General features: G+C 41.9%; 1 protein-coding gene across 1 annotated transcript; it reads left to right on the forward strand.

Annotated features, from left to right (window-relative positions):
- Positions 1 to 1,472: 1,472 nt before the first annotated feature.
- On the forward strand, positions 1,473 to 27,047 carry CUNH2orf80 (chromosome unknown C2orf80 homolog). The gene is made up of 9 exons (XM_039240667.1): positions 1,473 to 1,495; positions 4,227 to 4,356; positions 6,325 to 6,406; positions 8,417 to 8,499; positions 10,049 to 10,136; positions 10,534 to 10,605; positions 19,461 to 19,548; positions 20,088 to 20,209; positions 26,586 to 27,047. Exons 2-9 carry the CDS (start codon positions 4,316 to 4,318, stop codon positions 26,592 to 26,594), a joined length of 585 nt encoding a protein of 194 aa, XP_039096598.1. The 5' UTR covers positions 1,473 to 1,495; positions 4,227 to 4,315; the 3' UTR covers positions 26,595 to 27,047.

A 27,047-nucleotide genomic window follows, 5' to 3' on the forward strand; every position in this document is an offset into this window, starting at 1 on the left:
TTCTAGTTTATTCTAATATTTTATTTATAATTAAAAATAATTATGAATACCCACACTAGAGGCAAGACTGAACTGTCTTTCTAATCTCTCAATAGAAAATAATATTACAAAATCTTGGTCATATTAAGAGGTAATCAAAGAGAGTGTATGTAAGAAAAAAATAATTTTAGGGTATGTCAGTTAATAATAAAGATAATATTAATACTGTGGGATTTTTTTCTATGTTTCTCATGTGTGGTATATTTGTCAGCCCTTTGAAATATGAAACTTGGGGTACTTGGAGTGGCTCAGAGGGTTGAGCATCCAACTCTAGATTTCATTCATGATCCTGGGGTCGTGGGATCAAGCACTGTCTGGGGCTCTGTATTGAGCATAGAGCCTGCTTAAGATTTTCTCTCGAAAGAAAGGAAGAAAGAAAGAAAGAAAGAAAGAAAGAAAGAAAGAAAGAAAGAAAGAAAGAAAGGAAGGAAGGAAGGAAGGAAGGAAGGAAGGAAGGAAGGAAGGAAGAAAGAAAGGTGAAACTTGCGATGAATAGTTCTAAAAATCACTTGATTTTGTATTCACAATTTTGCAAATTTTTTCTTAAATTGTATAAAATTCAAGTTGTGTAAACTTTAGGCTCACAAAGCCTGGAAGGGTCTGGGTATAGCATAATTTCATTGTGGAGTGAATGACTATTCTCCAGAAGTCCAGATCTAGAGTTCTTACTGTCCCTAATAGAACACCTGAGTCAGCAAGCAACCAAGAGACTTGGTCGGTGGAGAGGAGTGGAAACGATCCTAATAACAGACACCCAGGCATCAATGGACCAGAACAAAGTCTGCTCTGCCCAAGGCCTCGGAGGAGACTCGAACACAGGCCAGGGCGAGTTTTGGTTTTCCTCTAAGAGTGGTGGGAAACCATGAGCAAGCTTGAAGCAGGGGAGGAAGTGCTTAGAATGAAGAGACAAGTGTGTGAGCAGGGAGACCCCTTAGCAGGGGGAAATGGTGATGCCTTGCACCAAAGTGATGGTTTTTCAGGACTCCCATCTCAGAGTCATCATGTGGAATCACCCGGAATGCTTCAGGGCACCCTATGTGTATGAGGAGCCAGACGTTCCCCAGAAATCCCTGCTTAGTCAGTTGATTCCTGAGTCTGCAGCCAAGTGCTATAAAAAACCCTGGGGGAGGGGGACTTCTGGCATCCTCTAGGCTTTCTGATTAATCATTTAGGTGGGAAACCGAAGCCTATGCAGGTAAAAAGATACATGAACTCCAGGTCAGGATCACAATCCTGTCTAAATTCTTTTCCCTGCAGGATGGCAGGGGTTGGGGGGAGGGAGGGATGGGTAAAAACAAATTACTTTCATTCAGTCATTGTTTCCTAGCAACCAAAAAAAAAAAAGGCGTGTTTTCCTGATGTCTGCGAGCACCAGCCCAAGATGATGATGTTCAATGCTCCAGCACGCCTCCAGAAGCAGGGAGAGAACAAAAGCACCAGAATCGGTCTCTGGTTGGTGAGAGATTCTGAAAGGGGGATTTATTAAGGGCTGGGCATGTAAGAGAACAATCTGAGAGGGCTGTATCATAGATATAGTTGTGCAGGGAGAGGATCTGCATGGAGTATACAGATATTCAGGGCATGATATTCTTACAGAGTATGTGGGCTGTGACTTCTGGTGGGGGGTTGGTTTCTATGAAGCAGCTAATGCCTGAGACAGCTAACATCTTTCCATTAGCTCCTTTGTGTGTATTTCCAGCCAGGGTCTTGTTTTTTTGTTAAAGCTCTACAGACAGAAGAGTGGATGAATTCAAATTTTAACCAAATAGTCTATGCAAATGGCCCCCTTTCAGCCACACAGAGCTACACAATGCGTGAAGTCACTGAACTCTAAGCTAGAAGGGACCTCTCCAATCATTCAATGACTGTTTTACAGAAGAGGACACACAAGAACACAGAGAGACAAATTCACTGGTCCAAGGTGACACAGCTATCTGATAGCCTTACTGGTCTTTGGACCTCCTGGGGGGTGAGACTTGGTCATATTTTTAAGATCTAAACCTTTGTATATTATGCCACATTGAATGGTGGTTGGGGAGGGTGGTCTAAGGTGAAGCTATCACAGTAGCGAAGAGATAAATATTTTATAATTTAAGTCTGAAATTCAAAGGGCTGGCTCAGAATTACAAACAAGAAAAGGTTAAAGCAAATGCTGTTTTTTGCTTTTTAAAAAGGCATGAAGGCTAAGGGAGCCCATCCACCCCCTTGTGAAGGAATTGAAAGAAGACAAATGGTCTACCGACAAATGCTTTTGCAACTTAGTGAATTAGAAGAATCATAATCTGTGCTAGCCTTTATGAAGTTTAGAGTGGTAGAGTGAAAAAATGCTCTTGGTGACATTAACCAGGCTCATCATTTTTTAGACTACACCTGAGACTGGAATGCAGAAGACCCAAGAAGGATGGCCACAGCCACATCAATCAGTCGGTGGCGGGTGGGAGAGTGGGCACCACATCTAGACATCTGGCCTTCCTCGGTCCAGAGCTTTTCCTTCTCTACGTTATGAGGTCCCCTCTCTGGCTTGTAGTATTTTCTCCTTACTTTGCCCACCCCCTTTCATCTTTTCCACTTCCCATTCAAAACTGAAGCAAATGTAGTGGCAGCAAGAATGGCCCAAAATAATTAAATTGGTCTGGTGAAGAGTTCATGTAAATTAGGGGCGCTTGGGTGGCTTAGTTGGTTAAGAGTCCGACTTTGGCTCAGGTCATGATCTCACGGTTCATGGGTTCGAGCCCCACATCGAGCTCTGTGCTGACAGCTAGCTCAGAGCCTGGAGCCTGCTTCAGATTCTGTATCTCCCTCTCTCTCTGACCCTCCCCTTCTCACACTATCTCTCTCTCTCCGAAATTAATAAAAACATTTAAAAACTTAAAAAAAAGAATTCATGTAAATTAAGGACATCCTGTTTTCTCTCTGCTTATTGTTAGAGAGCTGAATTGAATAAATCTTAATGTTTAATGTAGTCTACAGACTACAATTTTTTTCCCAAAAGTTTCTAAAGTTTTATTCCAACCATATTTATAGTAGCAATTTAAAAACACAAGCACAGTTTCAAAAGTACAGAAGGTGATATAATGAACATTTATAGGTTTATCTTCCCAGAGTCAACAAATGTTAACATTTAAAAATTTTTGTTCTCAGGGTTCTCCAGAGAAATAGAGCATATATGTATATATGTATATGCATGTACAGAGAGAAATTTAGTTTAAAGAATTGGCTCATGTGATTGTGGTGGTTTAGCCAGCCCAGAACCTGAAGGAGTTCTGGCAGAATTCCTTCTTGCTTGGGAAGAATTAATCTTTCTTCTCTCCAAGCCTTCAAATGATTGGATGAGGTCCGTGCACATAATGGAGGGTAATCTGCTCAACTCAAAGATCATTAAGTGTCAGTCTCATCCAAAAAATACCTTCACGGAAACACCCAGCAGAATTTTTGACCAAATATTTGGGCACAGTGGCCCAGCCAAGTTGACACGTAAAAGTAACCATCACAATTCGCTTTCCCTCTTGTTTAAGAAACAAAACATTGCAAACATAGTTGATATTCTACTTATACCTCTCCTTAGATGTACCATTTAAAAGTGATTATTTTTTTTATAAACTCCTTTTTGTGACTTCAAACTCCTTTTGATGCCATCCCCTAACCTCCAGTTTCTGGTTCAATGTGGGGATAAGAACTGAAGACATGGCCTCACATTTGCCATGATAATGTATTCTTTCCAGGACCTTCTGGACATAGGAAATTGTGCACAGGTTCCATAGAAAATCCATTATGAGCCACTGTACCAAGGTGGATTCACTGGGAGTCACTACGTGGAATGCACACAGAATTTACATGTTCAGATCACCACATGTTTGGATGTTTCTGTCCAAATAGTCTCATCTACTATTACATGAGCCATGACTGTTTTACTTGCTTCTTTAGTGCAAAGAAAAATAGATGATGAATGTCAGGAAACTTGGAAAGAATAAGAGGTGTCAGACAAACTCAAGGTACAGTGCACTGTCCTCCCCCTACCTAGCCGCCCCCCCCCCCCCACCCGGCCAGTTTAATTCCAACCTGGAGCCTGCTGGATAAGAGGCCTGAGCTCTGCACGCTCCCGGATCCCTTCCAGAGCCTAAGACTCCATGACTGGTATTTGGAATGATAACATCCCTAACTCAAATTCTCTCTGATTTGCTGCTTAGCTTGTAGCCTCAAAGAAGCTGACTCTTCCCCAAGGATGTCAGGTGCACAGTAAGCTACAGATATCTGCTCAGCTGGACAAGCCTTAATCATGGAAAGAAAGCTCCTAAAGAAGGAAATGAAAAAGCTCCTGTAAGTATGATTGAGAAGAAACTTTCATTTCTTACACTCGGCATTTGGTGGGTTTCGGGTCATGGATGGTGTGGATATTGGCAGAGGGTAAAACTCTCAGGGAAGAATGGATTCCTGCACTGTGGGGGGAAAGCTGGGATGGTCTGGCCTCTGCCTCCTGCCTGAGAGGCCTCACATGTGGTGAAAGCAGGATGCTGACTCTCTTGGGGGAGATGTTTCTGCCTAGACTGTGCCCTGCACCTCCAGATACCCCCACTCTGGAGCCTGACAGCTGAGCCCCCAGCCCAGGCTGCCTCTACCAGGTAGAGGCTGTCTTTGAAGGGGTCCTTCTGGGAAAAGACAGGCAAGATTTCTGCAAAATGTGCCCAAGGGCACATTTATTAGCGCAGCCTCTGCCTCTGTTATTGTCAGTCTTACCGACTAAATAATTTATCTCCTTTTTTTTTTTTTTAATGTGAACTTAAAAAAAAAAGCCAAGTTTTCCCATGGAAAAATATTTTTTCTCCTATGGTAGCTTCCCTATGATTTGGTACTTTGTTGAGAGGTTGGTGAAAAAATCATAGACCATATGAAAAGAGGAGAAAAGGCTGTTCTATTTCATATATATTATGGGCACAACACTAATATCCTTTTTATCAAAGAACTTATCACAGTCTTCATCAAATGTCCTTATTCTGCCTACTAAGGTAATTTTTTTTTTTAAACAAGTCCTTAAGAAATACTGGAATAAAATATGTAGGACTTTACACATAATTACATGCATGGGTTTGGAGGCCAACATAATAAAGAAAAAGCCTATTATCAGAAATGTCAATTCCTCCATATAGAGCTGGAATTTCAAAACTGATATAATTTTATATCCAAAGAATATATTTAGGCTACTTTAAATAAATTACCTTGGAATTAGAAAGCAAAAATTTGAAAATTTTTTAAAATCTTAACTTTAGTGACTCAGAAGAGCTTTTAGAAACCAGACAGAAAAAAAGAGGGTTACCTGGGTGGTACTGTCGGTTAAACATCTGACTTCGGCTCAGGTCATGATCTCATGGTTTGTGAGTTTGAGCCCTTCTTAGGGCTCTGAGCTGTCAGCTCAGAGCCTGGAGTTTGCTTCAGATTCTGTGTCACCCCCCACCCCACCGCCATCTCTGCCCCTCCTCCTCCCCCTCAAAAATAAATAAAGCGTTAAAAAATGTTTAAAAATTAAAAAAGATAGAAACCAGACACAAACTTACCACCCCCCACCCCCCCCCCCCCCCCCCCCCCCCATGGTAACTTGCCCATAGTACTCGGTAAGGACCTTGAAAACAGACCCCAGGGAGCCAGAATCCTTTTTCCTTTATCAGGTCCCTCTTGCTCATCGACCAGGGGGTGGCCCACTTTCTCTCCTCCTGCCAAGATGCCTTATTAAAATCACTACTAGGGAAGGATCCTACAGGTCCCGCTAAAAGTGGAATTTCCGGTTAGCTTTTCTGCATAACTCCTTCTCTGGGTATTGGCATTCTAATGGAGGATAAAAGGCCTTAGGGCGAGGGAATACATCCGTTCTGAATATCGCAGAGCTGGGATTTTTCAACTGTGGACACATTCTGCCGGGGTCGAACATGGGCAGCAAGGGAATCTTTGTTTTAAACAGTGGATCTCAATCCTTTTGGTTTTGTAAAACCTTTTCTGCGTGTGGGAATTTGTCACGCAACCCCCCCCTCCCCGCTTTCCCACCAATGCTGTTTCTGACTATGTTAGTTTCATTTTTAGATAAATGTGAGGTAAGTTCATAGTGGTTGGACATTTTAAACCTACACCATTGCAGAATTGCCTTTTAACTCAAAGTGGATATTAGCTGAGCTACCAGAGCCATCAGTGACTTCTCTTGTGTTTGGTGGAGGGGGGGGTGCCTGGAAAGAGCGCGCTTCTGTGGACTGAGCTCCCCTCTCCTTCCCAATGGTTCAATGCTGCTCTCTTGCTTTTAAGGGGAGATTATGTTGGCATCAGACTTCGGGAAAATGAATTTGACCCAAAAGGAAGAAGGCAACTCACCTTTCTAGATGATATGGTAAAGAAAGGCATGCCGACGCAAGTCACATTTGTGTTTTCTGTGTTCAGGGGACAGAACAAGGACCTAATGTACATCTTAAACAAGGCTAATCTTGATCCTCCCATAATGTCCTCATCCTAGGGTACTCCACACAGTGTTTTCAACTCCTTACACTGAAAGCAAAAATAACGACAAACTCCAAATCATGAGATTCTTTGCTATTTCTCTCCTAGAAAAGATTAAAAAGTAGAATGAATGCAAAGTTAAATGTTACATACATGATGTTCAACATTTTTTTGACAAAATGAGTTACGCAGTTCTCTAATATAATTTTTTTTCCATTTGCATTCATGGAGAAAACCAAAGAATGGAATAATCAAAATCCTTCATCATGGTTCATGCCGAAGTTCAGATTCATGTTCTGTAATGAAAGTTCCTTCTCGGAAATTATGTAAAGATCTAATTCACAAGAAATTAGTAAATCTTCAGCTTTTTTATGCTTACCTGTTTGCACTATTAAGGAAGAGAAGATCTGTCCCTGACCCTCCCTCTGTCCCTGCCTGACTTCCCTAGCGCTGAATAAGCAATTAGGCCTGGTGTTCTAAAGTACATCTCTGTGCACATGTTAAATGGACAAATTAAATCGATCAGATAAGTGCTTTCAAACTTTAATGAGGTCCTTTGCCAGGCTCTTTTGATTCCGGAAGTGGGGGAGGGGGGCAGGGCTGGGAATTTGTATTTGTAATGAGCAAACAGGCCACCCCCACCACTGGGCCTGCACCAACCTTTTGATTACTTTTCAACCACCGGTCACTGTTCTTTTTGTTCCTCACTTTCTCGTTTTTGTTTAGTCCCTGAAAGAAATAAGTACAGTTGATCCTTGAACACACAGATTTGAACTGTGTGGGTCCACATATGCACAGAATTTTTTTTATAAATACAGTATAATACTGTAAATGTATTTTCTCTTATGATTTTCTTAGTCACCTTTTCTCTAGCATACTTCATTATAAGAATGCAATATATTGTATATATAACATATAAAATATGTGGTGCTGGACAGTTTATGCCATTGGGAAGGCTTCCAGTCAATAGCAGTTTATTCAGAATATACACGGATTTTGGGCTGCAGGGGTCTAACCCCTGGGTGTTCAAGGGTCAACTGTATATTGTTTAGAAAAGGTTAGAACCTTAGAACCCATCTAAAACCTCCCAAACAAAACCAACCTTCCCTTTTCTGGAGGTGAGGGTAGAGAGGAGAGAAGGAATATTTTGATAGGCACAAGGTGAATGTGCTTAGAAATTACCAGGAAAAGATGGTCAGTAAGATAGGGATGAACATATGAGCTGGCCCTCAGCTTTTCACTGCGTACTAGACTCTTAGCAAGCCAGTCATCGGGGTCTACCTCCAGTCCTTTGCTCGTGCTGGCACCTTCACCCTCAATGTCCTTCTCCACCTGCAGAAATTCTCCTCATATTTCAAGCCCCACTCTAGCAGGGCCTCCTCTCTGAAGCCTCCCAGGAGCTCCCTGACACCCCAGGTGGATACACCTCTTTCCTGGTGCCCCTGGGAGCACATTTCTGACGTTCTGCTCACAGAATTCAAAATGGTTCTCAGAGGCCCTCTTCCCCCACCCTCACTTTTTTTTATTTTAAAATTTGAGGACACTGAGATGCTGAGAACATCAATTGCTTACCCAGAGATAAACCATGAGTTGTTGGCAACACCTAGATTTGAACCCAGATTCCCTGATTCCCAGCTTCTTTCCAAGAATCCATCTTTTCTTTTCCTGTCACCATGAAGTAAAAAAAGAAAAAAATGGTTTTAGTAAGAGGTAAACATACTGACTGAAGACCCCTAAATATTTCTGTCTGAGCATCAGGTTACTGGACATAGCTGATGATCCTCACCTTTGTGGACGTGACAATATAGTAGAATAGGCTTAGCAATTCCATTGTCATTGGGTCCAGGGAGTGCTATGGCCAATGTCTAAGCCTGACCCTTTGCTGTCTGTTTCCCTCTCCCAGGCACACTATGACTTGGCCATCAATGTTGCTTTGCAATGGCTCGATCACTCAGAAGACTTCACTTGGCTGGAGTGGGAGAAAGTGTAAGTGGAAACAGTTCCTTTTTCTTTCTCTCCTTTTCTTTAAATGTATGACTATGAGTAGTGGTAGAGAAAGCTTCTATCTGGCATCTTCCACCATGAGGCACTCTGATTTGAAAACACTGCAATTTGGGGAGCATGGGTGGTTCAGGCAGTTGAGGGTCCAATTTTGGCTCAGGTCATCATCTCACAGTTCATGGGTTCGAGCCTCCACTGGGCTCACTGCTGTCAGTAGGGAGCCTGCTTCAGATCCTCTGTTCCCCCTCTTACTTGCCCCTCCCCCACTCACACATGCTTACATGTGCACCGTTTCTCTCTCAAAAATGAACATTTAAAAAAAACATTGAAAACACTGCAGGGTGAGTATTCATCTCTTTCCAGCTACAAACCTGAAGAAACCCCATAGTTGTCAACTTGGGGAACTCATATGCATGTTTACATATTGTGTATCTCTGCCTATTGGTTTCTGTCAGATGAAAATTCTTCTCCCACATAATGTTCTGTCTTAGAAATAAAGACCATACTTTACTGTGCACATGCCATGATTTTTAAAACAGTCAATTCTGTGGGTAAAGGCTTATTCTAAGGACTCTGAAACACAATTTCTTAAGCATTTAGCTAAATATATTCCTGAGCTGAGCTGCTTGAATGCAGCTGTGCAAATTCTTTCCAGGATTATTGGTATTTGCTGCCGTGTTTGCTAGGCAGACTCACTCGGTTAAAAATAAGGAAATAATGAAGACAGGATTGAATAGCTTATTCCAGAAGTCAGTTATTTTTTCTGTTCCATTGCCTTAGAACACACACCTTGTCCTGGATGGCTATATCAATTAGGGTTTAGTTGTAATAAGCAGAAAATCCAGATTTAAGCCCTACCCCCCAAAAAATGAGGGAAGTAGGAATGTATTAACTCCATACTTGGAAAGTCCCTAAGTCGAGCTGTGTTAGGCATGGCTTAATTCAAAACTCAAATTGTGTTGTCAAGATTTACTTCTGGACTATTCCCCCTGAGCGGACATTATTCTTAATTTCAGCCCATTTAATTGCAACATCCAGTCCAAAGAATAGATTTTTTAAAAATCGCAGGATTGTGTCTCAGTTGTGCCTCAACCCTTGACTTGTCTGGAGGTGGGGGTTGGGAGGAATGGAATACGCTGACTAGCTTAGTCCACAGTGTTTTCCACCCTTGGAAGTCTAGGGGTGTTCTTGGCTTCCCTAGAAGCACATGAACTTACAGTGGGCAAAGCAGTTCTGCCCATCAAGAAGGGGAAGAGGATACTGGTTGGCAAAATCGTAAGTGTCCACCATAGTGGCCAATGGTTGCTAGCTGTGAAAATACACACTGATGAAGGCAAATTCATCACCACTGTTGGAAGATTCAGAATTCAAAGTGCGTACTTTACTGATAGCAGATTCACCACATTAATTTTGTAAATAAGTGCATAGCACATGGCCATTGAAGATTACTTATGGATTATTATTATAAACTTAATAGGTTTCAAAAAGAACAAAAATAAACCTTCCATTGTTATTTATTCCTATTCCCCCTTAGGAAAATGCCATTTCATGGCAGATCCACATATCCAAACCGGAAGGAAAGAGAAGCAATGATTTTATCATCTTACGCTGGCATTTTAATGGTAAGGAAAAGACCACTATTTGTATATATTTTATATTTGTTATGTGCATTTTGATATTAATTCATATTTATTTTATTTTTCAACCACTCTTTCTAAATGCTTAAGGTTTACTAATATTAAATGTTGCTGTTTTAAAGATAGAGTAAAAAGCCTTTTATGCCTATATGATATTGTGAAAACCTTTATTTAAAAGGCAAAAAAACAGAATGAAAGACATAAATAATCATATACTGGTGACTCTGATTTATCCACTTATTCAAAAGTTGCTTATTTAGTGCCCACACTATCCAGGCATGATGCTGGATACTTGCACTACAGCTGCTTTCTTTTGTACTAAGAGAAAAGCCATGATAATACATTTGTTGGTGCTGGTTTTTTTTTTTTTTTTTTTTAACAGAACAGCATCCCAGTTGAGGAAGTCTTTAAAATGTATGGAGCTGATTCTTCTACCAACTCTGGGGCCACCAAGGTAGGGGTGACCTGAGACTATCAATAAGAGGAAATTTTAGAGAGGATTTCTTTATTTTACACATTTATAATGAATTTTTAATAACTTCAACTGGATGAGATAAGTCTTTATTTTTTATTTTTATTTTTTTTTACAAATAGTTTATTGTCAAGTTGGTTTCCATATAACATCCAGTGCTCATCCCCACAAGTGCCCTCCTCCATGCCCATCTCCCCCCTGCCCCCCTCACCCATCAGTCATGAGATAATAGTCTTTAATCAAAACATACAAAACCAGAGGTGGCCATATCTTACGTGGCTCAGAAAAGTTTGTAAAATGCTTCCCTTACGTGAGGGCTGTGTTCATAACAAATGTGTTTTGCATCAGGCTAAGCAGAGGCAGCAAATAGGTCACCAGGCTTTGAGTCTAGATTCTGCCTCTGTTTCTGGTGAACAGAATCTCTCATTTACACACGTTGTAAGGGGCGTTTGGCAAGCCCAAGGGCCCTTGCATGATGTACCAGGACATCCAGAACTCGTGCAAGATCTGCAAGGTTCGTTTTCTTGATGTTCTGTAGTTTGCTGCCGTCACACTTCTCCTTCCCCCGAGAGTCCTTTCAGTCACAGCAGTAGACTCGGCAATTATCAGAAATCCAGTGACCTGAGTTCTGATGCCTCTTCTACAGAGCCCTCAGTCCTTGCCCCTACATATTTTATATTTATTATGTGCATTTTGATATTAATTCATATTTATTTTATTTTTCAATCACTCTTTCTAAATGCTTAAGGTTTACTAATATTAAATGTTGCTATTTTAAAGATAGCTGTTTGACCTTGCATTTACTGATCTAAAAAAAATATATTTTTTTAGAATTCTCAATGATCTTTACAGCCAGTTTTTGCTACTTATGGATGTATGGACATTTAGTAAACATTAAATATGAAGTGCTATTTGGATGTGAGCTACCTACCCATTTGCCTTTAGACACCCCAAGATGGATGAAGAAAGGGCGATGGGACATGAGGGTTGTGCAGTGCGAGTGAGAGAGAGGGAGCAGACATAACCCACACCCACATACCCAGCCCTCGGCTCACACCATCACTTCGGATGCCCCCACCAGGACTTGGCAGGGAGGCCAGGGCAGGGGCAGGGCTACGGCCACAGAAAAGTCTGCCTCCCCTGTTCTTTTAGCCGCAGACCATACAGCAGATCAAGAGCCCATCACGTCCAGTTTAACGGTCAAGCAATAAAATTTTTAAAAAATCAAGCATTTACTAAGAAGTGTTGTAACTTTGAATCCAACTGTCCGATCACCTTAATCCCTGTGTAACCTGGCTCTAGTTCTGAGACTCAAGTTCCCTTGATCATCGAGGAAATCAGCACCTTTTCTCTGATCACCTTAATTTCAACTACATTGCTTGCTTGCTTGCTTGCTTGCTTGCTTGATTGATTCATTCAATAGAGTTGTAGGTGCAAGGGATATAATGGTGATCGAATCAGGCAAGATTATTTTCTCATGGATTCTGTATCTTGTACTGGACCTGACATTCTACCAGGTTGAGACAAAGCCGCCCCAGGCTTTATCCTCAGTTTTCCTCAGAGATCAAGCCTCTCTTGTTTTTTTTTTTTTAATGTTTTATTTATTTCTAGGAGAGAGAGAGAGAGACAGCGTGAACAGGGGAGGGTCAGAGAGAGAGGGAGTCACAGACTGAAACAGGCTCCAGGCTCTGAGCTGGCAGTCAGCACAGAGCCCGACGCGGGGCCGAACCCACGAACTGCGAGATCATGACCTAAGCGAAAGTCGGACGCTTTAACCAACTAAGCCACCCAGGTGCCCCATGCCTTTCTTGGTTTTTAAAGAAAGCCCAACACTTTTGGTTCCTTAGAGAGCCTAGCAAACCGTATGCTTCATTCCTGCTGGTTTTTTTTGTTTTTTGTTGTTTTTTCTGCAGCGTTTTCCCTTTCAGGCTGCCCTCTTTCCCCTTTTCCCCAACATCCCCAGCACATACACATAATATCTCAGCTCAACCCTTTCCTTTTAGCCATTGTGTTTTTCCTCATCTTCCGGTGCCTGGGGACAGCTCGGGCAGGAATCAGGCACTCATTGGTTGTTCTCACTCATGTAGCCAAAGGACAAATATGGAAAATCACATCCTGGAAGGGATGGCCCTGTGAACCTTTCTAGTTTGGGCTGGGTTATCAATTAAGAAAACATGGGTGCCTTAGTAACTCAGGCCATTTAACCAAGTAGCCAGGCTCATTTCAAAGGGCCAGAACAGGAAGTCATGCTGTTTAGAGGAGGGCTGGCCAATTTCTATCTATCCATCCGGTCTTTCAGGTATTCAGTCAAGGGACTCTATTGAGCACCTTCTCTGTTCAGTTATACACAATCCTTGTCCTCACAATGGATGACCAATAATAAAAAGCCAAGATGTGCACGTGGATTGCATAATGACCAACTCGGAAGGGAAACACATAATATTATCATGGAGGGGACTTTCCTTCAAAGGCCTGCATTTATTTATTGTTACAGGATATGACTGTCCGATCATTTACTGGTTTGCATAGGAAAGGCAGCTTGTGCGAGGGTTAAGCCTGAGGACTCTAAAGCTAGACTGCCTGGGTTTGAACCCATGCTCCACCAGCTCCGGGCAGAGTGATCTTGGGCAAGTCATCTGGTTCCTTCAGCCTCAATTTCATCGTAAAAACTGGGACAGGAAGATGGGATTGTTATGGGAAATGAGGTGAATTAGTAAAGCCCTTAGTGCTGGAAACACGGTAACCCCAAAATAGTAACTATAGTTAAGGTTCTGGTACTTGCGATTTGGGTATCCGATTTCCTTTATGTTCCTATGAATCAGGGTTTCTCAACATTTCAGACCAGATAATTCTTTGTCGTGAGTGCAGGGGTGGACTTGTGGTCCGTTCTGTGCATTGTTGATGTCTAGCAGCATCGATGGCCTCTACCCTTTAGATGCCAATAGCTTGCCCCCAATGTGATAACCAAAAATGTCTCTTGGCTTTGCCAAATGTCGCTTAAGAAGCAAAATCACAGCTAGTTGAGAACCACTGCTCTAAATATTCAAAAATTAAAAAGCTCATCAAGCATCCATATATATTGTTAACATGATATAAACTTTGCCTATTTTAGGCACCAAATTATCACAATGGGTATGATACCATCTGAGCTACAATGAGAGTCTGAGGATTTTCTACCCCTGTGGACTTCACAAGCTCCTCCCTACTGCAAGAACGCCCCTCCCCCCAGGCCTTACTAATGTGGCTACTATATATCAGCTCAACTCAGGGACCCCCAACACATCTCAAATAACAAATTAGTAGAACCTCTCAATGGAGATGTAGCATTTCAAAGATTAAATTGGAAGAGCTATTTTAAAACAATCTTTCAGGGGCACCTGGGTGGCTCAGTTGGTTAAGCATGATCTCAAGTTCGTGATCAGGTCATGATCTCATGGTTAGGGAGTTGGAGCTCATGTCGGGCTCTGTGCTGACAGCTCAGAGCATGGGGCCTGCTTCCAATTCTGTGTCTCCCTCTCTCTCTCTGCCCCTCCCCCACTCGCACTCTGCTCCTCTCTCTCAAAAATAAACAAAAACATTAAAAATAAAACAGTTCTTCAAGGTTTAACATAATTTAAAAAATTGTTTTAACTAGGAGATGGGGTTGTTCAAAAGAAGTCATTGACAGATTCTTATGTAATTGCTGCATATATCTGAATAAACTTGTTTGGTTTTTTTAATACTTATTTATTTATTTTGAGAGAGAGAGGGCCTGTGCACACTGGCAAGCCAGGGAGGGGCAGAGAGAGAGAGACAGAGAGAGAGAGAGAGAGAGAGAGAAAATCATAAACAGGTTCCTCACTCAGTGCAGACTCCACACTGGACTCCATCTCACAACTGGGAGATCTTGACCTGAGTCAAAATCAAGAGTGGGACGATTAACCCACTGGGCCACACAGGTGCCTCTATCTGAATAAACTTTGATTCCTTTGGATAAAATATCTCCTAGACAACAGCTAAAATCCTCCCCAAGCAAGAGTTTAAAGCCCTGTTGAATACTATTCAGAGTATGTAAATTCCTGGCCACTAGAATTGGCCACAGTATATAACGTGGGTTGTTCAAAGGCTTGACAGTTTTCTTCAAGAGTATCTGCTGCCACCTGGTGACAGAAAGGCATGATAGGCTCAGTATTGTTCTGTTGTATTACCCTCAGGTCCTAGTCTTGATAAGGAGCTGTTATTTAATGACAGGGAGCCATTCTTCTGCTGAGGGCCTTGGACCTATAAAAAACAAAATCAAGTAAAGGTCTCACACAAATGACAGTTACTTACAATTAGATTTAGATAAATATAAAATAGCCAACTCAGTTTTAAACTAAAGAAAAAGGAGCATAAATCTGCCTTCAACAAAGCAAGCCAGCAATAAAAATACTCCTCAGTTCCATTTCTCAGAGAAAGAGGAAAAAAGGAAAAAGAGGCAGAGAGAGTAAAAATCAGTGCAACTGAGAGAGGAGAAAGACCAGGAGAGGTGGTAGGGAACATCGGAACCTCTACTTTCCTTTGTCTTCCTGTAGCCACACCCCAGAGTCTGACCCGCCATCACTTACCGGCATCGAAAGTTCAAAGCCTGCTCTTCAGAGATAGACTGGTGTCCAGTCCCAGCTCTGCCACTTACCAGCTTGCTGGCCTTGAAAAAGGTGTTAACTTCTCTGATTCCCAATTTCCCTATGGTAAATACGTATGATTACACTTACCCAACCCCGCTAGGTCATTCTGAGCATTCATATCAGGTGCATGATGCTGGCACAGTATGGGGGGCCTTCCACCCCCTCAGGATGACCGGCCTCCTTCCTCCCTGTCCCCAGGAGTCCATTAACAGCAGCCTGGTCTCTCTGCAACAGATCTTCCACCCTCAGACCCTTTTGCAGTCCCGACCTCCAGGCATTCACCACAATAATCCGCCAAGTGTCTTCACTTCTTGAAGGATGCTGACCCAGCCTGAATTATGCAAACACGAGTACGTTTTCATGATAAAGAGAGGGACCTACTGGATTTATACAAAAGTTCAATATTGGCAGATCTTGATGATGGGAGATTGAAAATCATGCTTTCAATATCCATGATGTCCGAATGAATTCTTCCTATAAATGTTGAAAGTATAAAGGCCAAAAACAACAGATCCACCAAGTGGATGAAATTGAACAGTTTGGAGCTCTCCCCGCATCCTCTCCAGCCCCTCTCCTTCCTGTTGCTCCAGGTTTCCACTATCTTGAATTGTGAGTTTATCATATTCTTTTCTTTCTTTCTGGTTTTACCACATATACATGTCTAATCGATATATTGTTTACTTTTGCAAGTTCTTTGAATTTGATATAAGTAATATAAAAAGCAGTCTTCATAAATGAAGCAAATGCTTTCTTCCTTTCTTCATTCAACACTATGTTGCACAAATTCATCCCTGCTGTTACACATAGTTGTTTTCACTGCATATAGTATTCCACTATAGACGTGTGCCACGGTTTATTTATATAGTCTTCCAGTTTAGCCATTTGGATGGTTTCTGTGATACGTCTATTTGTGTGCAGTAAAAGTATTTGTTTGTTCGTTTGTTTGTTTATTGAGAGGGAACAAGAGACAGTGCATGCGAGTGGGAGAGGGGCAGAGAGAGAAGAGGAGAGAGAATCCCAAGCAGGGCCCACACTGTCAGCTCAGAGCCGGACTTGGGGCTCGATCTCACAACCATGAGATCATGACCTGAGCCAAAATCAAGAATCAGAAGCTTAACCGACTGAGTCAACCAGGCCCTGCGAAAGCTGAGGTCAAATTTAGAAGGGCTCCTGCTTAGGTGGCTATAAACTGTTCTGTCAACAAAGAGAACAGAACCTCATTTATTGTTTTGTCCATCTTTTCTGTATGATAATAACCAAAACCCTATAGTAATGGTGAAAACCAGAAGTCAGTTTCTCATGTGCAGGAGTGTGGAGGTGGGCAGATCAGGCCGGCACCACAGAGCCACAGGGTTGTCAGGAACACAGGCTCCTCCTGGTTTCTGCTCAGTTATGCTTGTTGGAAATTGCAAAATAATATATAAATACAGTACCTTTCTTTACAGAAACTACACCCTCCAGGGTGCCTGGGCACCCCAGTCTGTTAAGCGTCCAACTCTTGATTTTGGTTCAGGTCATGATTTCACAGTCATGAGTTTGAACCCTCCATCTGGCTCCTTGCTGACAGTGCAGAACCTGCTTGGAATTCTCTCTCCCTCTCTCTGTCCCTCATGCATGTGCACTCTGTCTCCTCTTCTCTCCCTCAAAATAAAAATAAAATAAAATAAATAAAAAATACCCCCCTCAAATCCCACCTATGTACAAACCACACAATTAGCTTAAACTCAAATTCGGTGGAAATGAAGATTTCTACTTACTTCAAAGGAATACCAGTGATGTGAGAACTTGATCATTAAGAGTTTGGATGATAGGGTAGAAATTTTCCACCGACTTGGAAATCTAAAAACGGGTATTTGTTTTATTATCCTTGTCTTTCAGTATTTGCCTCAGCTGTACATCATGTAAGAGTGTCCTATTGATGAGATGGCATATTTGTTGAAATGAATACATAAAGAGAATTGTATAATCGTATCTTGCTCCTTAGAAACAAGAACTCTGTCAATGTAATGTCTGAATCTCTCTCAGTGAGAAAGCAGAGAATTGTTGGTCTTGCCGAGGGATATGAATTACTTCAGGTGTGCTGGCTCTGATTAGTTATTTGTTATTAGTTATTTGATTTGTTATTTCCAGGCAGGGTCCTATCAGGGAAATGGTGGCCAAGTTGTTGCCCTGGGTAATTCAATACAATAGAGAGAGATGAGTCAGGGAGGAAGATGATGACTACCATGGCGATAACAAACATAAATAATAATTATTGTTACCGTTAATTTGAAAGCCAATATATTGTACTAGGTGCCAAGCACTATTTTAAGTCCTTTACATATGCTAACTTTTGGATCACTACCACAACCCTGCAAGGTCATTGCCGGTATTACTATTACCATGTGAAGAAACAGGCACGGAGGGGTTAGGTATCATGGCCAAGGTCACATAGCTTGTAGATGGTGCAGCAGCCTTCACAGGCAGCCAGTTTGACACTAAAGTGTGCGCTGTTAACCACTACTGCTTGACTGGAATGGTCGTCATTCAACCAGTCAATGACAATTGAGGGCCTCCTCTCTGAGGCACCAGAGAGAAGAGGTTAAATGAGCTAACTGGGCTCCCTGCTCCCACACTCCGACCCCTTCTCCACGCAGCAGCAGAGCTAAACCAGACCTTGTCACACGACTGCTTAAAAATATGTCAGTGGCTTCCATTGATTCCTGGAATGGATAACATAAGCTCCACACCATGGCCAACAAGGACCCAGGGCATCCGGCTCCTGCCTCCCTCTTCACCCCCATCTACAATGTCCCCTTCCTCGCTATGCTCTAGCCCCACTGGCTTCCTTTCTGTGTCTGGAAACATAGGTTATTCCAAGCGGACCTTCTCTTTCCCTTTGCCCGGAGTACTCCTCTCCAGCTCGTCCTGTGGCCCTCAGCCGCTCATTCTAGAAATCTCAGCTGAAACACTGCTTCCTTCTAGAGGCTTTCTCTGGCCACTCTGAAGTGGTGGCTGTCCAGTCACTTGCTAGTACATCATCCTGTTTCATTTATTAAACTCACCACAAGGTATGATTACATTGGTTGTCTAATCATTTATTGTTTGTGATTCCTCGCTCAGCTCCAGAAGGGCGGGAACCTGGTCTGTCATAGTAACAACAGCTCCTAAAAGAGGGCCTGGCCCGTAGTAGGTGCTCAGTGAAAACTTGTTGAAGGAATGAATGCATGAGGAGACAGTCCTAACCTTGAAGAAGCTCCCCGCGTAGCACAGCAGACAGTGGGTTATAACTAACTACAAATATACAGAACACACTGCGGATCTTCTACGTGAGTGTATGTTTTGAGTTCGCAGATGAGTGAGTCAGTGATTCTGCCTCGGGGTAAGGGCGGTGTGGGGTGCCAGCATAGGAGAGGGGAGATGGGGAGACATCTGGGCAAGTTTCTCAGAAAAGGTGATACTTGAGCTCTATCTCAATGGAAAAGTCGGAGCCTGTAGGCAGAAAAGGAGGAACTGCTTATCCCAGGTAGAAGGCAGCAACGCGAGGAGCCTCAGCGTGTGAACGACATTCTGAGCAAAGGGACCAAGTGAGAGAAAAAAGGCAGCATGTGAAGCCGCATGCCATGCGATGCATGAGTGCCACCAGCGGACATCCGTGCTGTGTAAGGGGCACACGGCTGCTTCAGCAGACCAAGTGCTATAACTCGCAGTGGTAACAGCGCTAAGTGTGTTTTTAAATAGGACTATTTGGGAGCCTGGGTGGCTCAGCTGCTTAAGTGCTGGACATCGGCTCAGGCCATGATCTCACGGTTTGTGGGTTCAAGCCCCACTTTGGGCTCTGTGCTGACAGCTCAGAGCCTGCGTCTCAGATTCTGTGTATGTCTCTCTGCCCCTCACCAGCTGGCACTCTGTCTCTTTCTCTCTCAAAAATAAATAAACATTAAAAAACATTTTTTAAGGAGCATCTAGGTGGCTCAGTCAGTTATGCGTCTAACTTAGGCTCAGGTCGTGATCTCGGGACTCATGGGTTTGAGCCCACTGTCGGGCTCTGCACTGACAGCTCGGAGCCAGGAGACTGCTTCACATTCTATATCTCCCTTTCTCTCTCTCTGCCCCTCACCTGTTTGTGCTCTCTCTCTCTAATGAATAAACATTAAATTTTTTTAAATTTCTTTAATTTGAAAACTAAAAATAGGCCTGTTTCCCTTTTAGGTTCCCCGAGTCCCAGCTTTCCGCCTCTCCTTGCACCCCTTTGCCATGTTAACAGCGCCCAAAGCAGCAGAATACGCCCGCAAACAGGGTAAGCCTACTTATTTCCACCTGCTTGAGCAATTTAAGTAAAACTAGGAGGTAAACATACAAAGTAAGGCCAAAGTTGTTATAGCAGTAAGATTTCTCTGTCCAGTTGAACAAAGAAAAAACTAACTAGAACCATTCATGACTTAATTTGTCTTCATTATAAAAATCAGCGAAGTCTTATTTCTCAGACCCTTTAGCATTGGGAACAAAGCACTCTAATTTTTTAAAGAAATTTTTAAATGTGTTTAATCATTTTTGAGAGAGAGAGAGAGCAGGGGAGGGGCAGAGCGAGGGAGTCACAGAATCCAAAGCAGTCTCCAGGCTCCAAACTGTCAGCACAGAGCCCGATGCAGGGTCGAACTCATGAACCACAAGATCATGACTTGAGCCAGACGCTTAACTGACTGAAACACCCAAGTGCCCCTGGGAGCAAAGCACTCTAGAAGGGAAGGATCTAAAACTGTGTGTGGAGTCATTTTTTTGTAGTTTTTTTTTTTTTTTAGTTTCTTATACTGGTATGGTTACTGCATGTGTCTCTAGGTGTCAAGTTTAAAAGGGGAGCCACAAACAAAAATGCCACCAGCAGCTCTGCAAAGGAAGTAACAGTCACAGCATGGAAATCACCAAAAAAGGCATCTTTGGACATCCTGTCAAAGAACAAAGTAGGTCTAAACATGCAAATTGGACCAAACTGATACAGAGTGCTTGGGGAGTACTTTACTTACATTGTGGTTAAAAGTCTAGCCTTTGGAGTCAAATGCTGTGGGTCTCAATCTAAAGCTACTCCTTACTGTGTGAAGCTTTGTGACTTCAGGCAAGCTACTTAACCTCTCTGTGCCTTCATTTCCTCCTCTACAAAATAGGGGAAATTAAGGCTACCTACGGTCTAGGTTTTTGGGATAAATACCTGGGATTATGCATTTTAAGAGATTAGATTAGCACTTGGTGCAAAAGTAAACCCCAAATAAATACTAATCATTATTCTTTTTTGGCATTTAAGAAATGCTATTCACAAATTAATCAGCTGTTCTTCTTTGATTCAGTGCTGAGGAGATTTATATGAATGCTTGTGTCCTAAATGTTACTCTTCTTGGTCCCTTTCTCATTAACGAAATAGTACCTTTGCCTGCTTTGCATCTCTGCTGCTTCTGCCCTGACCATCTGAATCCTGGAACGTTTATCCCGCAGAATTCAGAGGACATTTATCCCTTCTCCGCTGGGCTGGAGAAGGAGAAAGGCAGGAGAGTTCTTTGCCCTTCCCGCCCGGGACTCTTTACTGTACCAGGCAAAAGGAAAAGGAAATTAAAAAAGCAGTCAGGAGGCCCAATTGGTCAACATAATAAAAGCCGAGAGGGGGAGAGTCAGATAAATGGGGCAGCTGGGCGTCTGGGACATTTTAGGGCTTTGTGGAAGGAGAGATTGGGGGTCAGCTCAGGGCCGTCAGCTAGGAAAGGGAATTTTGAAACTTGGTGCACTGGGTTTTGAACTAGGATTGCTTTAAGAAACACAAGTGAAAATTAAAATTTATTTTTATGGGGCACCTGGGTGACCCAGTCCCTTAAGCGTCTGACTCTTAGTTTCAGCTCAGGTCATGATCTCATGGTTTCATGAGTTCAAGCCCCAGGTCGGACTCTGCACTGACAGTGCAGAGCCTGCTTCGGATTCTCTCTCTCTCTCCCTTTCTCTCTGCTCTCCCATGCTCATGCTGTCTCTCTCTCAAAAACAAATAAAGAAACTTTAAAAATTACTTTAATAAATAAAAATTTCTTTTTATCTAGTTGGGTTGCTGTACTGTGCATTTTTTAATGTGAATCTCTGAATAGACTGGACCGCACAGGGCTCAGGATTTATTCAGGTTTTTTAAAAAATTTTTTTAAATGTTTTATTTATTTTTGGGAGAGAGAGAGAGAGAGAGAGCACGTGAGCAGGGGAGGGTCAGAGAAAGAGGGAGACACAGAACCTGAAGACAGGCTCCAGGCTCTGAGCTGTCAGCACAGAGCCTGACGCAGGGCTCGAATCCACGAACCGTGAGATCATGACCTGAGCCGAAGTCAGATGCTCAACTGGCTGAGCCACCCAGGAGCCACTTATTCAGGTTTTAGAGGCAAACTATTGGCTGGTAAGAAATGTATCCCTATCATAACAATTACTTTAGGAGCTGCCGGAATTCTTTGGTCACATCAGGGTTTTAGTGAAGTGTTATTCCAGTAACGTAACAACCCACTATTGGGAAATGTTTACTATATTGAGTTTTCTTTTAAAGATATTTGCTATAATGAGATTTAAAGACATAGCTTTTCTAAAACCATATCTGTGTTACTGAAGAACTATTTGAAGTAAGATGAGGCATGTGCTTTTTTTTTTAATATGAGTTTGGAGATAGCAAGTTTTGGAACGTAAAACAAAACAACAGGAAAAAAGTAACAACTCCAGAAATAACACACAAATGTACACTCACGTGTGCACGTGTGCGCACACACTCACACACACACCGGTATCTAGATGTTAAACTTAATTATGAGAAAAACAGATCTCTAGAACAGGAGATCATAGACCCCCAAGGCCCATTTATGCATCTTATGAACCGAAATCTGGTTTTCAAGATGACTCACTGGTATGTTTTTTTGAAAATATAATTTCATTTCCTGGGTGTTTTCTTCCACCACCACTGAAGACTGTTGGCTTCTTGATGGAACCAGATCTTTTATTTCCTCATTACCTCCCACATGTATATAAAGTGCTTTGCAAGCAGTGGACGTTCAGTATTTATTGTTCATTACTGAATTGGCGATAAACTGCATTGCTCCGAGTGCCCTCAATCCACTGTGCTCTGTCTACACGGACCAAGAGGTGTATTCCTAGGGACCGGCCATCTTTGTAGGCTAATTACTGCCTGTAAGCTCAGGAGTATCCAAAAAATAAGTGCCCATTTTGCAGTAGGGCCAGGTCTTGAGATGAATCCCTTCCATAAAGTCTTCTCCTTGATAATCAAACAGCAGAAAACACATTCATGATTTTTGTTCAGTCTTTAATGTCTGTGTACTTTAGGCATCTTTCCCAACTCCTGGTAATGTACTTTTTAGATCAGCTTAAAGATTATAATAGTAATACATGCTTATAGTAAAAATTTCAAACAATACAGTAAATATAAACTGAAAATTCAAAGAATTCTGCCTTCCCCATACTCCTGTCCTACTTCTCGAAAATAACCACTGTTAACATTTCTTGTGACATTAAAATATTTGTTGTACATGTATGTATATTTAGAATATGCAGTATTGTTAGAAATAACAAGGAAATTAATGAAAGCAATATTTTTATTAAATGTATGGAAAATATGCTTTCACAGTTTATTGCTGGAAGAAGTTTTTCATTTTATATATTTGAGCTTCTTAGTCTTTTCCTTCTCCATATGCTTTATGGATATTGTATCATGTCTTTTAACTGGCAAAATTTTCAACCTCAAGATAAAACAATGCCTCATTCAGAACTTTCTATTTATTTCTAGCCACAGAATTGCTTCATGAAGTAAGGGAAAAAGAGAATATTTAAAAAAAAAAAACAATCCAGGTATTTTGGGAAACAGTTTTAAAGATTTCTTTTACATTATATTGGCATTAGTAATTCATCTCTTAATTTTTTTAATGTTTATTTATTTATATTTGAGAGAGAGAGTGTGGGCAAAGGGCAGAGAGAGAGGGAGACAGAGAATCCCCAGCAGGCTTCACACTGTCAGTGCAGAGCCCAATGCGGGGCTCAAACTCACAAATTGTGAGATCATGACCTGACCCAAAATCAAGAGTGGGATGTTTAACCAACTGAGCCACCCAGGCGCCCCTCATTTCTTAGGCAAAATGGATATGAGCAACACCATATCCTAGGAAAGTGTGGACATTGTGCACATGACCAGGAAATGGATTCGGAATGGACGGGACCTATGAAAGAGCTAGAAAACAGCATGCTGTGGTGATTAAGAGTATCAACTCTGGAGTCACACAGCTCAGAGTTGACTCTTGGTTCTCCCAATTAATAACTGGGGTGAATTGTTAAGTGAATCTCTCTGTGCTTCATTTTCTCATTTATAAAGAGAGGATTATAATGGCACCTGTCTCATAAGGTTGTTGCAAGTCTGCATGAGCTAACGTATGTGGAAAGGCTTAGCAAAGTGCCAGGACCTCACTAGCCATAACAGCACTTCTGTTACTATCACTCCTGAGAAAATCACAAGATCACGGACAGGAACAAGATACAGAGAGAGGACAACTTCAGGGCTTCCGGTTTCTGGTTCCACGCAGTTTAGAAACTGCCACTCATCCTAACAAGTAAAAAGCTGAACACGCTGAGAAAGGAACTCCTCTTGGATCTGTAAGACAGGGGAGGTCAAAAGGCAAACCTCTGCCCCCGAAGACTGGAGAGACAGACAGGCGAATCTAGGAAGTTATGGTTTATGAGATCAAAGAGTCACGAGTGGAAGCTGCCAGGGATACAGTACTGGAGTGTGAAAACCTCAGCTGCAATTGACAAATTACAGGAGCCTCAGTGCAGACAGCGCAGATGGTTAAGACCTCCAGGGGACCAGTCATAGCAGGACACCCGCAGTATTGTGAAATTTACCCCCAGGAGCTCTGCCAGGTTCTCCTGGTATTGGAGAAAATTCCTTTCATGCTTCCAGCAGCAGGGTGAGAAAAGGAATCATGCTTAAATACAACAGAGCACGCTGTTCTTAACGTGGGCTGCCCTGGGTGGAAACTGATTAACTAGAGCTTCACCTTCTGGGGTTTTATCAGAGCCCAACTGACCTAGAGAAAGGGAAATACCAACTCCAGTTAGCTGTGCTCGTCTTGTCCCAGCTGGAAGAGAAGAAAAACTGAGAAACACTTGTGAGGTTCACAGTCCGAAGACACAGGCTCACCAAAGACTGTGTTGGAACCATAGGACTATTGTACTATTCCCTCCCACCCCCCACCCCCCACCAACACATACTAAAGGCATATTCAGGGAGTTCCTTTTGCCCAGGACATCATATCTAACTATCAAGAAAGAATTTCAGGTATATTAAGATGCATAAAGCATAATTTAAAGAGACAGAGCAAGCATTACAAACAGATATGGCAGGGAGTGTCAGCATTATCGGACCAGGACTTTTAAACAAATATGATTAATATGCTAAAAGCTCTAATGGGTAAAGTAGACAGCATGCAAGAAGAGATGAGCAATGTAAGCAGAGAGGAGCAAATCCAAACTGTTAACTGGAGAATCTGGGGGGGAGGGGATGGCATGTGTATCTTCATTGTACAAATATTTCAAGTTTTCTGCATGAATATTTTCATAACAAAATTATAAAGCAGAAAAAAGAAGAAATGGTCAGAGTGGATCAAAAACCAAGACCTAGTTATATGCTGTCTACAACACACCCACTTTAACTATAAAGATACATATACATTAAAGGTAAGATTAAAGGTAAGTGGATAGACAAAATAAATCCTGCCAGCACTAATCAAAAGTACAGAAAAGCTGTACTAATTTCTGACAGAGCTGACTTCAAAGCAAGGAAAATTGTCAGGGATGAAGAAAGGCGTTATATAATGATAAAGGGGTCAATTCTCCAAGACGACATGCAATCTTTAACACGTGTGCATGGAACAAGAGAGCATCAAACTGCAGGAGGTAAAAACAGATAGAGCTGCAAGGAGACACCGCGGACTTCACTACCGTAGCTGGAGACTTCAGCATCCCCTCATCAGAAAGGAGAGAGGGCGATTCGAGTTTCAATTCAAAGAAATGTATTAAAAATTCATAACAATATAGTATAAGAACACACAACTGCTCAGGGGCAAAAAAGATTTGCTTTAGTTATGGTTAGTCAAAAGAAGTCTAACTTTTATTGTTTATGTTTCTCTTTGGGAATAATTTTGAGCTTAGAGGAAGGTCACAAGAATGGTACAGAGAACCCTCACATACACATTTTACTCAGATTTACCAATTATTAGCATTTTGCTCCATTAGCATTACCATTTTATCTGCCTCTGTTGCTCTAACTCTCTTCCTCTGTGTCTCTCTCTTTGTCTCTCTTTCTCTTGGTATATAGATGCATAATTTTTTAAAGTTTATTTATTTTGAAAGAGAGGGAGAGAAAGAGAGCATATTTGTGCATGTACACAAGTGGGGGAGGGACAGAAAGAGGGGGAGAGAAAATCCCAAGCAGGCTCTATGCTGTCAGTGCAGAGTCCAACGAGGGGGTCGATCTCATCAACCATGATATCATGACCTCAGCCGAAATCAAGAGTCCGATGCTTAACAGATTGAACCACCCAGATGCCTCTAAATTTGATACTTTTATCTGATCTACCATCTATATATCAATTTTGTCAATTGACCCAATAATGTCTGTTTCTTTTTTCTTTTATTATTATTTTTTATTATTTTTTAACGTTTATTTATTTTTGAGAGACAGAAAGATACAGAGCACAGAAGGGGCAGAGACAGAGGGAGACACAGAATCCGAAGCAGGCTCCAAAGTCTGAGTTGACAGCACAGAGCCTAATGCGGGACTCAAACTCACGAACTGTGAGATCATGACCTGAGCCAAAGTCGGACGCTTAACCAACTGAGCCGCCCAGGCGCCCCTCCTTTTCTTTAAAAGCAATTTTTTTAAATGTTTATTTATTTTGTGCTGTCAGCACAGTTCATGGGGCTTGAACTCATGACTTGTGAGATCACAACGTGAGCCGAAGTCGAAACTCAAATGATTGAACCACCCAGGCACCCCAGTAATGTCCTTTTCTAAACATTTTCCCTTTCTGTACAAGATTCAGTGTGGGATCATATACTGTGTTTAGTTGAGAAATATAACTCAATTTCTAAACCTGTCAGAATAATTCCATGGAAATTCTTTGGTACCTACATGTATTTTAATCCATCTTTGTCAGTAACGTATTTTTGATATTTGACCTTAACTCCTTATAGACTGGAAGCTAATGTCTGTGTACATGTGAAACCGATGTGCTTGATACCAAAATCATTTTTTTTACTCTGCAGGTCACTTAGAAACATGGAATTGCACTATGGGAGTTTATAAAAAAGTCTCCAGGAGAGGAAAAGAAACATCACCTTAACATTGCAACTCTTGCCAGAACATTTTTCTTTACGGTCAGCTTTTGGTGCAAAGTGTGTTGAAGTGTTCCTTTGGGTGTTGGGCTTTCTTCTCTTAGAACCCTATTGTGTGGCTGTAGTATGGTTTAAAAAAAAAAAAGTGTATATCTTACGCTACTTCATTGTCACTGGAAGACTACTGGTCAGAGAATTTTGAGAATATGTAACATTTCTATGCCAGAGCAGACTGCTTTGCGGCAATTGCACTAGTGCTTAACACTGAGTATTGCAGAGTGTGGGGTAGGAGGCAGTGCCCAAAGTTTCGATCCAAAACCAAATTAATCTGTCATTCACTGCCCTTACTATGTTCTCCGATGGAGACATTTAAAATCATTTCAATAAAGCATT

This window comes from Hyaena hyaena, unplaced genomic scaffold, assembly GCF_003009895.1.
Source record: "Hyaena hyaena isolate Hyena2069 unplaced genomic scaffold, ASM300989v1 scaffold_180, whole genome shotgun sequence".
In the NCBI taxonomy this organism is placed as follows: Eukaryota; Metazoa; Chordata; class Mammalia; order Carnivora; family Hyaenidae; genus Hyaena; species Hyaena hyaena.

What these genes read in the sequence shown, in the direction of transcription:
- CUNH2orf80 (XM_039240667.1), top strand. Translation starts at nt 4,316, where the DNA reads ATGGAAAGAAAGCTCCTAAAGAAGGAAATGAAAAAGCTCCT. An exon ending in TCACCTTTCTAGATGATATG is followed by an intron (nt 6,407 to 8,416) that starts GTAAAGAAAGGC and finishes TCCCTCTCCCAG; the next exon opens with GCACACTATGACTTGGCCAT. An exon ending in CCAACTCTGGGGCCACCAAG is followed by an intron (nt 10,606 to 19,460) that starts GTAGGGGTGACC and finishes TTTCCCTTTTAG; the next exon opens with GTTCCCCGAGTCCCAGCTTT.